The sequence below is a fragment of the Brachypodium distachyon genome, chromosome 2, assembly GCF_000005505.3.
Source record: "Brachypodium distachyon strain Bd21 chromosome 2, Brachypodium_distachyon_v3.0, whole genome shotgun sequence".
Lineage (NCBI taxonomy): Eukaryota > Viridiplantae > Streptophyta > Magnoliopsida > Poales > Poaceae > Brachypodium > Brachypodium distachyon.
The window spans coordinates 25,482,859-25,501,431 of NC_016132.3; the positions used below are offsets into that span (position 1 = coordinate 25,482,859).

Here is an 18,573-nt window from a genome sequence, read left to right on the forward strand (position 1 = left end):
CCTAGCTAGGAAGAAGATTCAACTTCAGAAGAAGATTCTACTACGGAAGATGAGTCTTTTTCAGATGAAGAGCCCCTCCAAGCTGTGGATGATTGGGGAGCCCTGGATGAAGAAACTGAAGCTACCGTCCAAACTGAAGCAACTGCCGCTTCTGTCCAAACTGAAGCACCTGCACCTACTGTCCAAACTGAAGCAACTGCCCCCACTGTCCAAACTGAAACCAGTGAAGATGATGACTTCGACTTGTCCCGACATGCTTTGAGGAGTGTCACCACCTCTGTCCCAAAGCCTAGGACCATCAGAAACGCTCAGAAAATCATCGTCACCACCTCGGGGAAGAAGAGATCCACCATCTACAGGAAGGCAGCCAGCACCACCTCGAAGAAAAGGAAGCGGACCGCCACCATTGATACGTTGTACAAGAAGGCTTGATTTTGAGTTGTACCAAGACATCATTTGAGATTTATTGTATTGAGTTGTACCATGACATTATTTGAGATTTGTCGTACCATGATATTATTTGAGATTTGTTGTACTGAGTTGTACCATGACATTATTTGAGATTTCGGGCACTTATTTGCACTTAGTGATATTTGAGGCTTAGTTCTATTTCTCCATATTCAACTTTATTCGAAATCTCTTTCTGATTGCACAAATGGAATGTCAATGAAAAGTTAGGAGCACCCCTGAAATTTCAAATTCATCGGAAAAGGTTGACTTTCGTTGACCTTCTGAAACTTGGTACCTTTTGAGCCTTAAGCACTACAAAATGTGTCATTTTGGAGGAACCTTCGAAAACTAACCTGCCCCAAATCAATTTCTGATTGCACAAATAGAATGGACATGAAAAGTTAAGAGCACCCCTGAAATTTCAAATCCATTGGAGAAAGTTGACTTTTGTTGACCATGATTTAAATCCATTCAAATCCTTTCATATCTTGAAAAGTCTAATGTTTCTTTCACTTTTTCTTGCATGAGTTGGGTAGTAACCGTGTGTACATACTTATGATAGCTGTTTCCTAACTTGAAAACCAATATTTGGTATCGTTTTGGGCCATCACATCAAATTTAAATGAATTTGAAATTCAAAAAAAAAGGAAAACACCTTCAAATTGAAAATGCTTTTGCATGCATGCATCACATACCAAATGTGGCTAGTGCACCAAATTTCACAAGATTTGGAGAAAGTTATGAAATCAAAATCTCAAAAAGTGTTCGTATCTCCAATATCTCTCTGAGGTGTTGGCTTGTGGTAGTTTGTACATGAAGTACATTGTGACATTTAGATTGTTCTGATTTTTTTATGTGATGAATACATCACCAAATGTTGGCACACGCAAAAAAACATAATTTTCTAACAAGTATATCATATTTTTAACATTATTTTAATTTCGGCTTAACTATGAATTACACTATTCAAGGTATAAAACATTTAATTTTTATTGGAACCAATGTATTTCAATTGTATTAGGTTACAATGAGTTCAATGGACCGGTCTTACATTACTATCTGATGGAAAATGTATTGAAAAAATGGATTTTTTCATTTACCGCCGAAAATTGCTAAAAATCGAAAATAAGTACGAAATAAAGTAAGTTTGCTCCACAAAATCTGAATTTATTTGAGAACAACTATTAACATATGAGGAGACCACACAAAAATTGACATATCTTAAAAACATCAAATTGGTATCTTTTTTGCCGAAATACATCAAATTTAAACCAACATTTTCACCTGTCTATCAGTGGCGGTCAACAAGTTCAGCGACACTAATGCGCCAACACCACTGGCAGTCGTGATTTTCCCACCCTACACGGATAAAAACAATCCGTCCCTTTACCTGACAAGATACCACATGTACCCCACTGGTCAAGACCCTCTCTCTATCCTGTGTGACCCGAGTTCGATCCCCGCCCGCGATTAAAAATTGGGCCAGTCGCCTCTCCATTCGTGCGCTGGTCCAGGGGCAATTTTTTTTCCTTTCCTTAGTCTTTTTTAACAAGCTTTGAACAAAGAAGTCAACCCCTCTTCTTCTCGGGCCCGCCACCTTCTCCCATGCGCCCCCATCCCCGACCTCACCCTCATCCCCCAAAATTCCCCATTCTAAACCCTAGCTTTCATTTCCGTTGAGCTTGCCAACCAACGGCCGAAAGCCATGCCGCTCCCGTCCATGCCTTGGCTCCGCCTTCTCGTTGTCGCCCCCAACACGCACTCCGTTTGTACCCTCGCATTGCTGTCCTTGCGCCGCCTCTTTCGCGCCCCATTGCGGCGGAATCAGAGCTCCGTGGCCGCGACTTGGCTACTCTGGTGCGCGGGCCCCTCGCGACGGTCGATCTCCGCGCAGCTCAGCAAGGGCGACGGTTCTACCTCGACCACGCCGCCATCAACCAAGCTACCACCATCATCGAGCACGCCAAGGCCGTCATCGAGCTAGCCACCGACACGAAGCCCCTATCAGGTACCTCAACGACGAAGCTCGGCCTAGCAGTCGTGCTCAACATCGGGGGCTCCCCTGTCCGGGTGGAAACCCCTAGCTCCCCTTTGGTTGTCACCGTCGCCACTGCGGCACTGTCTGTGGCGCTAAGCTACAATGCAATTCGGTGTGCCCCAACAAGCTTGCACGTGGGCGTCTCTCTGGGCGGCACTTTGTACTTGCAAGTGGATTCCTCAAGTTTTGCCATTTCGCAAGCCGCTTGTCTCTCTACCGACGAGCGCATCGCCGTGTACGCTAATGTCAATGGACGCCGTCCGTCTGGCCTACATTGGACGTCCCATACATCACCAACGATCTATCTTGCACGGGAGCTGTTGCTGGTGCGACGGTATTCATGGTACTAGGAGGGGGCATCACCTGGTATAGCGGCAGCAACTAGGGACGAAGATGGAGACAGGGGCGGGGTACAAGCGTCGACGAACGTCTTATCTTTAATTAGCAACTGGTCCAGTGTAGTAGCTCTTAACCCTTATATATTCGGTAGCCCCTGTATATTTTGGTTTGTATTCAAACTAAAAAACTCCAAATGGTACAATGTTAGTACAATGCTACGCTATGTTAACCCTGTTTGCTCCCCTGTATTTGCCCGTATTTGCAACGATGCAGTTTCTCCAGTCATGCCATTTCAAATGTTTCATGCATACAAACAACAAACATTACACTCTCATGCATACAACGAACGAACAAAACAGTCTCATGCATATGGTCATGCAGACCAGGAGCAAACAAAGTTAAAGTGCCCTGTGACAGGGACCACTGAGGGACCACTCATTACAATAAGCTACATCTTCTCGAAGAGGCAAAACAACACAGCACATAGAGTTATGGCAACACTAAAGCGTGCCACGGCAAACACTTTCACATCTTCCATCTTCTTCTTGCCTTCTAGCACCTCACACATCAAGGCTTCATTCTCCTTTTTCCCTTCAACAATCTTGGTTTCTAACTCCTCTACCAATTGGTCCTGGAAAGCTAACTCAAATTCATGATTTATCATCGCTTCATAAAACTTTTTGCTCATCGTCTCTTCTTCTATCACCATTGATTTCAGCAAGCGAGTCTCCTTCATCAATACAGCATTCTGGCCCTCTTCTTCCACATTCTGTCTATGCTAAAGAGGGGCTCGCTCCTCTTCATCATCAAACTCATGCTCCACAAGGTAGTCCGGGTCGAAGTAGCCCAAATTGTGATACATACAATTCCAATACTACTACATGAGCTCACGGACATACACAAAACGACCAAACAAAATCGAATCGACAAATTGTTGCAAATTGAATTGATTCACCTTGTCCACACTGCCATTTGAGCTACTCCCAACCGAATCCAGGAGCCAGGACATCCTAGATTCGCCACCGTCGTTCGTAAATCCGCTTCGCCCCATCTTTCTGCAAGGCACTCGAGCTCAATTTTGGTTTCGGACCGACCTAGGGTTCCTGCCAAATCCTAAATTTGGGGGAAATTGGAATCCTGAATGCCTAATTTCAGGGTCCAATACGGGGCTGGCAGGGGCTAGACATGCTTACCTCGAGTGTGGCGACACTGGAGAGCTGCGGCGGCCACCGTGCGGAGCGGCGGCGGCGACCCTGGTTCGGTTGCGCCGGCGTGCGGATGGGAAGCGGCCGACGCGGTTCGATCGGGTGCGTCGATGCGAAGCGGCGGCGGCAGGGACCGTGGGGAGCGGCGGTAGCGGCCGGCGGGAGCGGCGGCGGCGAGCTTCTTGAAAGGGCATTTCTCTTCTAAGTGGTTTTGGTGGTGATGACAACGTGTTTTGTTATCTAATCTTGTGCTAAGCATTTCAGGGTTTATAAAGAACTCGACACAAGATGAATTGTGGACCCTCAAAAAGGAAAGAAGCGTAGTGGTGTTTAGCGGCTTTTTCGGTTGATTTGAGTCGTAGGACATCCGTACTATTAATAGGGATCCACAAGGGAAGGTAACGGGTGAATCAATTTCACGTACACATCTACACCAAATTGCACCCACTAAAAGGCCTACCCAAAAAGGTGAGAGAAGAAAACATTTTTCTGGGTGTGTTTCTGGCATCATTGTTTCCAGGCGACGGAAGTTCCGGGTGAACTTCCGCTCGAACCTCCGGGTGCTCTCTGTTAGTCCTAGGGGAATATGCAGAACTTCCGGTGAATATTCAGAACTTCCAGTCAGCCGGAAGTTCCGGCTATCCAGCGCCTATCCCGACCAATGCATAACGGCTCGATTTTTTGGAACCCACTTATATACCCCTTCGTCCCCAACGAGCCAAATGACCGAGCAAGCAACCAAGAACAACACCTCTCACCTCAAGAACACCTCAATCTTAAATCTTCAAGATCTCCCTCCCTAGCCACTCATAACTCTTGATTCTTTGAGGATTGGAGGAGAAGATCTTGATCTAGGGTTTAACCAAGTCAAAAAGTTGATTCCCCTTATTTTCTTTGTGGATTTCGTTTCTCTTGGGTTGTTGGGAACCCTAGATGGAAGCGGTCACCTCGAGCTCTCCCTTGGTGATTGAGGAGCTCGGGGCTTGGATTGGGAGCCTCCGATTGAGTTGTGGAGTTTGCCCTGGTCAAGTTTGTAAGGGTTCGGCGTTCGCCCTTAAGGAAGCCATTAGTGGAACTCACCTCACCTTTGTGGTGTTGTGAGAGCTCAACTCACCTTTGTGGTGTGGTGAGTTGGAGAACAGAGTGAGCCTTCGTGGTGTCTCTACCTTTGTGGTAGAGCACTCCTCCAAACGGAGACGTACACCGATCCCAATAGGTGGAACTCCGGTGAAATCTTCGTCTCCGCCTGTGGTATCATTTCCCCCTTACATTCTTGCTATTTATTGTTGCTTCGGCTATTGCATTTCATTCTAGGGTTGCATTCACTTTAGAGAATTTAGTAAACCCTAAGATTAAGTGTTTGTATCTTTCAAGAAAAGAAAAAGAAAAGCTAAAATTTGTTAGTCGCCTATTCACCGCCCCCCTCTAGTCGACCATACCGATCTTTTAATTGGTATCAGAGCCTCGTCTCTTAATTAGGGCTTTACCGCTCTTAAGAGTATGGCCGGCGATGATGGGGAACCCACCGTGAAACCCCAAGAAACCGAGGTGATAGATGATAATGCTCCACTAACTTTTAAATCCATCAAATTGCTTTTGGATAGCATGCAAAAATTTATTCTAGGTAGTGTGGACAAAAAGATTAGTGAGCACCTACCTAACAAAGCCTCTTCTTCTTCTACCGAGCCCTTCCATGCCAAAGCCACCAAGTGCGGTGGATTTGACTAAGAAAGATTCGGATGCCGAAGCCCGTAACAAGGCTAAGGCTATCGAAAAGAGTGCTACCAAATCCCATGGTAGGGGTGGCTATGGGTTGTATAGTGAGGTGACTCCACCACCTCAATATAATCATCGCCACCATAATTTGCCACCTATGTATAACCAAGGTGAACCCCCCATGCTAACCTCTACTAATTACGTTTATTGGTTTCATTCCATGAGGACTCACTTCAAGAGCACATCAACGAAGTTGTGGAGAATTGTTGATGAAGGTTACTTTGTTTATGATCCAAAGAACATGTCGCCACGAGAGTATGTGGACAATCAACTCAATGAGCATGTCATTGGAATACTCCTAAAGGCTCAACCCTTGGAGTATAGAACATTTGTTCATGGTGTTGATTCCGCTAGAGATGCTTGGAAGCTCATTAGTGATCACTTTGACAACAATGAGAGTGTCAAAAAGTCAAAGTTTGAAGTGGTCATCAACGAATAGAATTTTTTTTTCATGAAGGATGGAGAGGTTCCGGATGAGCTATGTAGGAGAATCATCACTCTTGGAGCCAAAATGAAGGACCATGGAAGTCGTGACATCAATGATGAATGGCTCAAGCGTCTATTCATAGAAGCCATCTCCCCACACCGAGAGGTTCATGACGCAATGATTAGGCAAAGAAATGACTACTATAGCTTGATTCCAAGTCAAGTGATGGAAGAGTTTGTGGCTATGGATATTCTAAAGAAGACCTCCGAGGACAACCTCCTTCGTGCCCAGTTTCTCTCACAAAGATCAAACCTTGCTTTGAAGGCCAACGTGACTCCCACCTCAACTCCATGTGAAGCACCCCAACAAGAAGAGGTTGAGATCACGGAAGAAAATTGCAATTATGAGGTTAGTGATCATATGGCTCTTGCGGCTCAAGCTTTTTGGAAGAACAAGAAGTTTGTCAAGACCAACACCTTCAACCCCAACAACTTCTACAACAACAAGTGAGCTTCAAGCTCCAAGCCCAAAGGTCAAAGATCTCGTAAATGTTATAATTGTGGTAACAATGACCATTTTGTTGCAGAGTGTATTTATGAGAAGAGGGAGGAGAATGGTGGTCACCTTATCCTAAAGGGGAATACCAAGCCCTCCTTCCACAAGAAACCAATGAAGAAGAGCCAACCAAGAATGCTTCTTGTTCAAGAAGAATATACTTTGGGTGACGGAGATGATGATGAGGAAGAGTTCATGGAGAAGGCAAACATTGCAATAGCTCCTTCACTTCCATCTCTCTTCGACTCCCCCAATGAGAACAAGAACCACTCACCCAAGTGCCTCATGGCCAAGACCTCTTCGGTAATCCCTCCTCCCACCAAGCATGTCATTCCTAAGAGTTTATCTCTATTTGATTGTGTGGAGGAGAGTAGTGTTGTTAATCATAACATGAATGCGTTCGAGATCTTCATGACAAGCTTTGAAGGTGAGACCAAAAAGAGGTTTGAGAACGTCTTGGAAAAACTAGGTGAAGCTCAAGCTATTATTGAAGAACATGATGAGCTAATGGATGAAAAGGTAAGACTTGAGTGCGTTGCCGCTCATGAGATTGTGGAGCTTAATGAAGCTCTTGAGGAAGAACAAGCAAATAGGGAAGCAAATTGAGGAGTCGCTTTCTAAGGAACTTGCTAAAGTTAAAGATTCATATGATAATGCTATTTCCCTTGCTAATGAGTACTTGGGCAGGATATGTGAAGTTGAGAATGGTCATAGGAACCTCCTTGAGGACTTTGACAAACTTGGAAAGGATCACAAGTCTTTGACAAGTGAGTACAAGTCTCTCAAAGAGTCTTGTGATCATCTTCTATATTCTCTTGTTAAAGAATTAATTTCTAATGATAAAGATACTTCAATTAACCCTTGTTGTAAGCATACATCTATGATTGAGGAGAATGCTAGGTTGAAGGCTCAACTTGAAAAGGTCCTAGCCACTTTCTTCCAAGGGAAGAAAAACCTTTATGATCTTTTGAATAATCATAGAAAAACTTTTGAATTGGAGGGAATTGGGTACAACCCCAATGAGAAGAGCAACAACAACAAGAAGGCCAAGACTTCTCTCCACACTAATGCTTATTTTGTGAAGGAAGAGGAGGCGGCAAAGGAGAAGCCAAAGAACAAGAAGGGTGGCAAGGCCACCTATGATAATAGTGTCGGGGATTTCAATCCCTCATATGTTCTTTGTCGTACTAATGATATTTATGCCAAATTTGTTGGTTCTCCTTATGAATATGTTCATTGGTCTATTTGGGTTCCTAAGACCCTTGTTGCTAACGCTAAAGGATCCATTCAAAGATGGGTACCTAAAACCAAAGCTTAAACTTGTAGGAGGTTGCTTCCGGTGGATCTTCATGGATAGTGGATAGTGGATGCACTAATCATATGACCGGAAGCAAAGAATTGCTTGTGGACGCCAAAATGAGTACATCAAGGCCCAAGCAAGTTACTTTTGGAGATTCCTCACAATCAACGGTATTGGGACTAGGCAAGGTTGTCATCTCTTCGGATACATCCATTGAGAATGTCATGCTTGTTGAGTCACTTTCATACAATTTACTTTCGGTACTTCAACTTGCACATATGGGTTTTTATTCCTTCTTTGGCACAACTAGTGTGACCCTTTTGTGGAGCAAGACTCTTAAAGTAGCATTTGTTGGATATGTGGAAAATGTTCTCTATGTGGTAGATTTCGGTAAGAAAACCTAGACGGAAGCGTTCACCTCGAGTTCTCCCTTGGTGATTGAGGAGCTCGGGGCTTGGATTGGGAGCCTCCGATTGAGTTCTGGAGTTTGCCCCGATCAAGTTTGTAAGGGTTCGGCGTTCGCCCTCAAGGAAGCCATTAGTAGAACTCACCTTTGTGGTGTTGTGAGAGCTCATCCCACCTTTGTGGTGTGGTGAGTTGGAGAATAGAGTGAACCTTCGTGGCGTCTCTACCTTTGCGGTTGAGCACTCCTCCAAACGGAAACGTACACCGATCCCAATAGGTGGAACTCCGATGAAATCTTCGTCTCCACATGTGGTATCATTTCCCCTTACATTCTTGCTATTTATTGTTACTTCGGCTATTGCATTTCATTCTAGGGTTGCATTCACTTTAGAGAATCTAGTAAACCCTAGGATTAAGTGTTTGTATCTTTCAAGAAAAGAAAAAGAAAAGCTAAAATTTGTTAGTCTCCTATTCACCCCCCCCCCCACTCTAGTCGACCATACCGATCTTTCACTTCTTCAGTGGGTGTCGGGGGCAAATTACCCAGTGTCCTGGTCAGGCTCGCGAGTTTGATTGGATAAGGATGATCCGACGTGGCAATTTTGTGGGACCCACGTGGTCTGGTCTTAAGCTAAGACAAGGACGCTTAGAGCCGGCCCCACTTGCCAGTTTCCCACATTTTGCAGTTCCACCGCTCCGGTTCGGTTCTGGTGAATGGCTCCCGTCCGCACGGTCTGATGAGCAAAGCTTCGTTCACGTGGTCGCTTTTGTGTTTGAAATCGTTCGTGAGCTCGGTATGAGCCATTAGCCCACACGAGCAACGAGCCGACGACACGTACGCGACGAACCGTCTTACCACCAGCTCACTGACAAGTCGGCCAATCGAGCCAGGAATCCGCGCGAGGAAAGTCGCAGGGCGGTGAGGCTAGTCATAGCGGGGAGTAACATAAACTATTAACATGGATATAACTGGTCAAAAAAAACTAGTAACATGAATTTGTTACTAGTCTATGTTACTATTTCAATAGTGGGTAGTAACATATTAGTGGTAACATAGAAACCTCATTTATTAGCTTTATAAACTAATTCTATCTTGGGAAATATGATGTGATGATAACCTATCTAGTTACCCCGACCCTCTCTTTCCTCATTAATAACATGACACATCATCAAAATTGCTTAGTTGGCACTTTAGTTACCAGCTTTGTTACTCCCACTATGACTAGTTTGAGAGTGCGGGGATTCTACCCAAACGTAGAGATTGGAGGGATAGGCTGATCTAACCGTTAGATTTTAACGGCCTTTGGCTTTGCGCAAGCAGGAGAATGGGCCGGCCGCCTACTTAATGTTCAAGTACCGCTTCTCAAAAAGAATTTGGTCGGCAATTCAAGATTGGCTTGGTCCGAAGAAATTTCACCCTCACCTTTGGGATGGCACAACCTCACAACCTCGGTGAAGGATTGGTGGACGATCATCGTCTTAGATCGAGATGTTGAGCTTTGGAATGAGTGGAATGCTAGGATGTTTAGGAACATGGCCACCCTACGATCTATCATCATCAACAGAATGAAGGTAGAAACGGCTAATTGGCATCTCGCGGCCAAAAACCTCGGGGAATATTTGGTCGAGAGAGTATGCCTTCATGTTGTTGTTGCTTTGTTTTGTACTACCTCCGTACATGTATCTAGACACTTTTTGAAAATAGATACATCCATGTTTGAGCAAATTTGAGACAAGAATTATGAAACGGAGGGAGTACATACGTGTTGTAAACCTCCTTCTTAATTAATGAAATGAGACAAAACTTTTTCCTCCGTTTCGAAAAAATAAATCCACATACATCTCTTGTGACATCCAGACAGTTTCGACCCATATTAAAACAATTTGCTACATTCTACTTTTCAACAGAAACTTTGTGACATTTTTGCCACATTTTATTTTGCCCGACAAACTGGACTCACCACTGCTACGTACAAAATACATTACAGCTGATCGGTCAGCACTGACGTGTCATATAAATGATGTCAATGATCATCATCCTCGGCAGACCCATGACGTCGGTGGTAATTTTCAGATCACACTTCGATGAAACAACCAGTGATGGGTGCCTAGTGCACTAATCAGTACTGTGGGTAGCCAATAGTTTTGTGTCACATTTGACTGGAATGGAGCTTAAGCGATTTTCCATTGGCGGGAAACAAGAAGTGACCATCATTGCACACTGAGTGTTCACGCAGTGACAAGAAACATTTTGGCCAATCAAACACCCTTGAAGGGCCTATTGAATCCACCCGTCAATGAATTGCTTTGGAGTTACTCCCTCTGTCCAGAAATAAGTGGATGTTTAGCTTTAAAATTTGTCCACAAAAGAGTCTGATTGTCTCGTTCCAAAGCACTTTAAAATAAGAAAAAATGGTTCTATCTCATCACTCAGAAATCAAACCCAATAACATTTCTCTTCATTTTCTACATACACTTAGTTCATTGTAGGTGGGAGAATTAAAGAGGAGATAGATGATGGTTGACACCTCTCCAATGCACTTTCTACCTCACTCCATAATTTTTCTTAAAATTCATATATGTCCACTTATTTGTGGATGAAGGGACTAGGTCCCATGGATGGGACGTGGGCCAGCATTGGCGTTGACAGCAGGGGACCGGCATCTTCTGGAGGGACCAATGTGTGAGTGACATTGGTAGGGTTGTAGTGGCATGTTGTTCTTCCGTAGGATCAAAGCCGTCTCCCTTTCTCTTTGGAATCTTGTCCCAATAACATGGTTCTGGTGATCGTTGACATATCTACCGGTGAGTTCTTGTTGTTTAGCGGCGCTTTAGATCTTGTTGTTGCACCAAAACAACACTCTGTATAGAGAGTATCGATGCACTATGGTAAAAGTATAAAGTGGCCTATACAACGAGTTAGGTCGTTGTATATTTGACAAAGCTGACACAACAATGTTTTTTAATAGGTTCAGTCTACCCGACAAGGCGTGACCTAATCCTATGCTAGGAAACATGTCAAGGGAAAGTTATCCTTGAGTTTGGACCAAACAGGATTTCTCAAGGTACAAGGTTAGGAATTCGTCCGAACCCTCTCGAGTTCAGGCCACACGGGCTTCCCGAGCTATGAGGTGGATACCCTCGAAATCCTAAACTTTTTTGTTGATGTCCAGTCCAAGTCGAACGGGGCTCTCCGGATCTCAAAGCTAGAGTTCCCTTGCAGTTTTAGTCCTCTACCTTTGATTTTATTTCAAGTGAGAGCGAATCATGCCTCATGGAGTTATATAGATAAGAGAGCATGGCTACAATTATTGGGAGAGAGAATGTGAGAGCAAGAGTAAAATTGTTGGTTCATGGCATGTGGTGGATCAAGTGGTTGAGTGATGGTCCATGCTGTGTGTTGAACCATTTGACTTATCCATTCGTGACATGCCGCTTTTGTTCCTAACTCACTCTTCTTTTAATCCTTCCACTTCTTTGACTTACTACCTTGTTGGTTTGACTATGTTCTATTGATACCTTAATTAGATCGTGTTGAATTTTGTTTGCTCGGTTATCTCTACATAGGATTGAAAGGCTGGACCATATAAAGATTAATTTAGTACAACAGATCTAGTTTTGCGTGTTTTTTACGTGTATTTTTTATAAATTTGGTCAATTATTTTCCTCTTTTGTAATTCCGAGAACCCTTGCTCGTTTGGCGAAGTTGGCCAGGTATTTCCAAGCTATAAATTCTAGGGAAATGGATGAGAATAAGAATAATGAAATTGCATGGAGTCGCTTTCTTAACGAGGTCAGGACAGAAAGTGTCTCCAACTAGAAGAAAGTGAATAAGATTAAGAAAAGCCATTGATTCTTCCCGTGACTTAGATGGTCGTGAATAGCGCATCAATTAGCTAAGTAAGTTTGGTTCGTTCGATCAATCGACAGAAGACAGACTTAACGAGCATGCTCACGAGTCTCGCCAGGTTGGCTCTTTAGGCTCTTTAGTGTTAACGAATTTCAGAAGGTGCTCTACCTATTAGTCTAACGAACCGAGCACCAAACGAGTAGAACTGCTCGTCGAGTACCGAGTAAATGTCCAGACCTAGTGGCAGGGAGAGCCCGGATCGCTCGTGAATTAGCGGCATGATCAAGATTAAGAAACTGAACAAGGCAGCGCATGAATTGTACTCGGTACTAGCTAGTACTCCCTCCATTTCTTAAAAATTGGCATAGTAGTTTTTATCAAGACAAGGTTTTGATCACAAATTACTATGTTAAAGTATGATTTATATGACATGAAACCACAAGTATCATGAAGTAATTTTGATAACGAATCTAGCGATACTATTTTCATGTCATATAAATCACACTTTAACATAGTAATTTGTGGTCAAAGATTTGTCTCAGTGAAAGCTAATATGTCAATCTTTAAGGAACGGAGGGTACGCTCTTACCATTTTTTTTTAAGGAACGCTCTTACCATTTTGAGTAGAGTAATAAAGGTGACTTGACTCGAGACTAAAGAAAAATGACCGTTGGTTGTTTCTGCTAAATGGGAAACAGCCGCCAAGCTTCCTCGTGGGATAAGTTGGGCGACTTTCTGCTAAACGGAAACAGCCGCCAAGCTTCCTCGTGGGATAAGTTGGGCGACTTTTGTTTACTGTTCTAGTTCTTGTTGCTCCACCGATCGTGACCGGCGGTGATAGGATTGGTAGAAAACATTGAACATCCAACCCAATTTGAAGTCGTCGACCGTTTGTCACGGGGACGAAATTAAGTCTGTGTTGTATGTCCTTGTCCGAAGACCGACGGTGAGAAAAAACAAACGGGAAGAGCAGCGAAAGTGAACGATGGATGAACATTCAGCCCTCCTGGGTCTACAAGTAAGCACGAACGAACCTGATTCCCAAATCCCAAGTTCCGGCACGTACGCAGCGATAATGGAGATGGAGGTCAGTCAGAACCTCTTATACGCGCTCCTGTTCCTCATCACGGCCGTCTTCCTTTACCTCCGGCGCCGCCGAGCCGCTCCCAAATCAAAAACGGCCCACTGCCCGCACCCCAACCCCGTCCTGGGCAACACGATCTCCTTCATCCGCAACCGTGCGCGGTTCTTCGACTGGTACGCCGACCAGCTCCGTGCAGCCCCGTCCAACACCATGGAAGCCTGGGGCCCTTTCGGCGCCTCTCACGCCGTCACGACCGCCGACCCCGCGGGCGTCGACCACCTTCTCCGCGCCAACTTCGTCAACTACAACAGGGGCGCCCACTTCCGCGAAGCCCAGTTCGACCTCATCGGCGACGGCCTCTTCGGCGCCGACGGCCGCCTCTGGAGCCTCCAGCGGAAGCTAGCCTCCCACGCCTTCTCCTCCCGCTCCCTCCGCCGCTTCACCCGCGACGTCCTCGCCGTCAGCCTCACCCGCTGCTTCCTGCCCTTCCTCGACGCCGCCGCCGCCGCGGGATCCGTCTTGGACCTGCAGGAGGCGCTGCGGCGGTTCGCGTTCGACAACATCTGCCACGTGGCCTTCGGCGTCGAGAGCGCCACGCTCCTCGAGTGGGCGGACGTCCCGCGGCACGAGGCGCTCTTCGCGGCCTTCGAGACCGCCGTCCGGATCTCCTTCATGCGGACGCTCACGCCGTCCACGCCGCTGCGGAAGCTCACCAAATTCCTCAACGTCGGGAACTCGCGCCGGCTAAGAGAAGCCGTCGGCGTCATAGACGCCCACGCCATGTCGGCCATCCAAGCCAAGGAGGAGGAATTAGCGAACCGTCAAGGAAACAACGACCAGGGCGATCCGGACTTGCTCGCGCGGTTCATGGCCGCCATGGACGAGGAGGAAGGCTGCAGCAGCGAGCTGGCCGCCATGTTCCCCACGGCGGAGGCCAAGCGCCGGTTCCTCCGGGACGTGGTGGTCAGCTTCGTGCTGGCCGGGAAGGACACGACCACCTCCGCCCTCTCATGGTTCTTCTGGCTCCTCGCCGCAAACCCGTGCTGCGAGCGCCGCGTCCACGAGGAGGTCTCCCGCGAGGGAGACAACATCAAAGGCATGCGCTACCTCCACGCGGCCATCACCGAGGCGATGCGGCTGTACCCGCCGGTGCCGCTCAACGGGAGAATGGCGGTCGCGGACGACGTGCTCCCGGACGGTACCGCGGTGCGCGCCGGCTGGTTCGCCAACTACTCGGCGTATGCCATGGGGCGGATGGAGAAGCTCTGGGGCGAGAACTTCTTGGAGTTCGTGCCTGAGCGCTGGCTTGGTGATGGCGGAGAGTTCATGCCCGTGGACGCGGCAAGGTACCCGGTGTTCCACGCCGGGCCGCGGGCGTGCCTCGGGAAGGAGATGGCTTACTTGCAGATGAAGACGATCGCGGGGGCCGTGATCAGGAGGTTCAGGATCGACGTGGAGGCACCGGTGGCCAGCATGGAGTCGCCGCCGGAGTACGAGATGACCGGCTCGATGAAGATTAAAGGAGGGCTACAGGTGCGGCTCGTCAAACGGGACCAGGAGTGATGCTGAATAAGTCTTCGTCGACTAAAATGCGCTAGTACTTTTTTTTTTAGGCAAAAATGCGCTACCTCTGAATGCAAGTCTCACCCTTGAATTTACAGGATACCCTCTTTTCTTCTCCATGGGATTACATCCCGAGTTATTGTGAAAAAAAAATAAAAAGGATATGGAAGTCAATATTCTCGCATTTATCGCTACTGCACTGTTCATTTTAGTTCCTACTGCCTTTTTACTTATTATTTATGTAAAAACAGTGCCAAAATAATTAATTGGAATTCCAATTAATCATTGAAGAAATGAAAAAAGGATTAAATAAAAAAAATCCAAGTCTTAAATGAAAGGATCCGGTTGGAATCTTAAAGTGTAGTTTTTTCTACCACACTTCAGAGTCTTTTCTTTCTGTTATATTAGTTTTGAATCTATATAGAATAGGTTAGTGGATTGAAATAGTAGTCTAATTTCAATTTCTTTTGTCCATAAAAGGATGTCGCGCTCAAAAAACCCTCGGAAAATTCCTGACCAAACAGGCGGTCCTCCCACACTCTTCTTCCTCGCCGCACGCCGCCTCTCCGCTCGTACGCCGCACGCCGCGACGGATAGCTCGCCCTCGCTACCTCCCTCCGCCGTCGAAGGTTGGGTTTTTCTCGTTGCACCCAGCCCACCGGCTCGCTGACCGCCTCCGCTGTGCGCCCAGTCGTCGCGCGGGCTGGCCGCCTCTGCCCTGCGCCTTGTCATAGCGCTCGCTCGCGGCCTCCGCCGTACTCCCTGCCGTCACGCTCGCCGGCCCCCTCTATCTCTGAGGCGCGGCCTCCTCCAGCCGCTGAAACCTCCCACAGGACTGAAGAAGTGACTACTTTCTGAAAGAATTATGGAGCCAACAGCTATCTTAGAGCCATCCTCAACTCTTTGGCACCTATTTTGCAGATGGTATTGCCTGTTGTCCGAAACCCTCTGGACATTGCCAGTCAGTACACAAATTTATTTCCTATTGTTTGACTCAAAAATTGAAACAATAACTCACAGTCACCACTACATCAATGTTGACATCAGAAGCTTCATCTACTCAAGATTTCTAGCTATCAAAACGTAGTTGCAAGAATAATAGCAACCATTACAACCATTGTCACTTCATAACTATTCAGCCATTCTACTTAACCCCTTCTACAGTTCTGAATTTTAGAAGTGCGAAGCCGAAGCAAACAAGTTCTTCCTGTCAGGAGAACAGATCAAGTTTATAGCTAGCAGAAACACAAGAGCTGCTGAGTTTTTCTGAACCTATATCTCTATGCAAAATTTCTGAATTCTCATGATGTCAGTGAGTGCCTCTGCTCTGCCATCATCCCCTTGCAGTACTTGACAGTGTTCTATACTCCTAACTGGATTTTTTTTTCCTGCAGGATGTTGAGCATAGCTACATTATGATCAAACCTGATGGTGTTCAACGTGGTCTGGTATGCATCTCTTGACTTTTGTCATTGTTTTGGTTTAATTTCTGTTATCTGTTTCAGTTCAGATCAAACAGGTAGCATGTGAATTATAAAATAAACTGAAATTGTGAACTGAATATTACATGTACACGTATATTCATCACAAATTCTTGAATTAACTGAAATTCTCAGAAAATTCAGTTAACTGAACAATAGAAAATTCATTTTTCATAATTTTAACTATCCATGTTGCATTATGCAGAAATCTTGACCCTGATGAGGACATCTCAAGTAATGATACAACCACAGCTCCTACAGCACCTACACCTCAAGTACCGGAGATACATGGACCAATTACTAGAGGTCGTGCACGACAACTAAATTATCAGGTACTTTCGTTCCTCGGTACTTCATTTAATATTAATGAGAATATGCTGCTGCCTAAGATGGGTTCTTTTATGTGTTTTAGGAATGAAGGACCTAGCTTGGACCTCAAGGATCAGCGTTGGACAGCAAACCATGGAGGTGGCAGCAAGGTGGCGGGAGTTAGCTCAAGTGTTGATTTCAGAACATTGAAACCGCCATAAAGAGATGAGAAGAAGGCCGCATCCTCTTCATCAATTGGATTTCGGCCAAGTGGAGGATTCCCCTTCCAATAGGTATATATGGGCCAAAGATGAGGGTTATAACCTTGTTTTATTGGGCCTAAGGCCATGTAATAGGGTCCAGCCAAGTTTTAGATGTTTTCGTTGTGTTTTAGGAGGATTCCTAGGCCGTTTCGGAGTCCCACAAGGGCCTGGCCGAAAACCACCTAGTTCCCCTCCTATTTATACCCCATGAGCCCCACTATGGAGCATTGGGTTTTGATTAGATAAAGTTTAGCCTTTGCTACTTTCGTGTAATCGCGTGTGTCGGTTAGACCACCTGTTTTACCGTCATCAAGACTCCAACTATATTGAGTATTCAGATTCGTGAATCTTCATATCTCCTATTCGCAATTTCAGATTGCTTTTCATTTTGTTCTTGCTTGTTCTTCGATTGCTTGCAGGAACAAAGACCTTCGTGGTCAGGTTGATCGTGCCCCCGCGGGATCAATAACCTTCTGGAGTTGGTGTATCGATCGCTAAGGCGCTGCCTCCTAGGTTGTAGTCGGATCGTCAACGTCACCTCCTACCAAATCGATAATTAGGTATCTCATCGAAAGATCGGGACACCCTCGAGGCTATCACGTGGTATCAGAGCTTAAGGTTGCTCGGTGAGATTTTTCCAGTTTATCCGTAGTTTAGATCTGTTTTTTGCAGAATCTAATTAACCGAATTATGCAGAAATCTTGACCCTGAAATATTTTCTTCAAAAGTTTCAAAACTTGAAGTTTCTAAGCCAAAGCAGAATTCACAGTGGGTTTCTAAGCCATGTTACAATTATCAAAAGTCAGGGCACTAGTGCATCTACAATTTTGAGTTTCTAAGCCAAAGCCCAGAAGCCATCTTGTTCCTGAAAATATTTTCAGAAATCATCCCATAATCATCACAGAAATCATCCCAAGTACAACTAGTTACCGAAACAACTGATGTAGTTACTGAAACTACAACTACAGCTAACATTCATCACACAACTACCACAGGCACAATTCTCTGAACATCATCACACAATTGCAGAGATTGTTGTTATCCAATTCTGTAGAGGAACATCATCATCACACAAATATCTGAACATCAACTGAATTCTTGAGTTAACTGTTACAATATGTATATCATGAAGCTGTTCAACCAGTACTGAAATTAGGGACAAATTCAGTTAACAGGCACAACTATTAACTGAACTAGAACTGAACTAGGGACAAATTCAGTTAACAGGTAGAACTGTTAACTGTTTTTATTCAGACAGAGAAGTTTACTGTTAACAGTTAAAAGTAAATTCAGTTAACTCTATTATAGTTCTCTGAAGTGTTAACTCTATTCCAGTGCACAATGTTAACTAGGGACACAGACTCAATCTCTGTATTCTGAAACAAATACAGCCTCTTTATTCCACAATGCTAACTCGGCAACCTCAATCTTTGTATTCTGAAATAAATTCAGTTAACTCACAACATAACCAGTTAACTCTACAGCCATGTACCAACATTTCATCTGTCATCAAAATTCAGAGCTGTCA

General features: G+C 45.3%; 1 protein-coding gene across 1 annotated transcript; it reads left to right on the plus strand.

The window, feature by feature from the left end:
• The first annotated feature begins 13,242 nt into the window (after window positions 1–13,242).
• Window positions 13,243–15,294, plus strand: LOC100839994 (cytochrome P450 94A2). The gene has a single exon (XM_024460229.1). The coding sequence runs from the start codon at window positions 13,331–13,333 to the stop codon at window positions 14,990–14,992; it is 1,662 nt and encodes a 553-aa protein (XP_024315997.1). The 5' UTR covers window positions 13,243–13,330; the 3' UTR covers window positions 14,993–15,294.
• Window positions 15,295–18,573: the final 3,279 nt, after the last annotated feature.

What these genes read in the sequence shown, in the direction of transcription:
- LOC100839994 (XM_024460229.1), top strand. Translation starts at nt 13,331, where the DNA reads ATGGATGAACATTCAGCCCTCCTGGGTCTACAAGTAAGCACGAACGAA.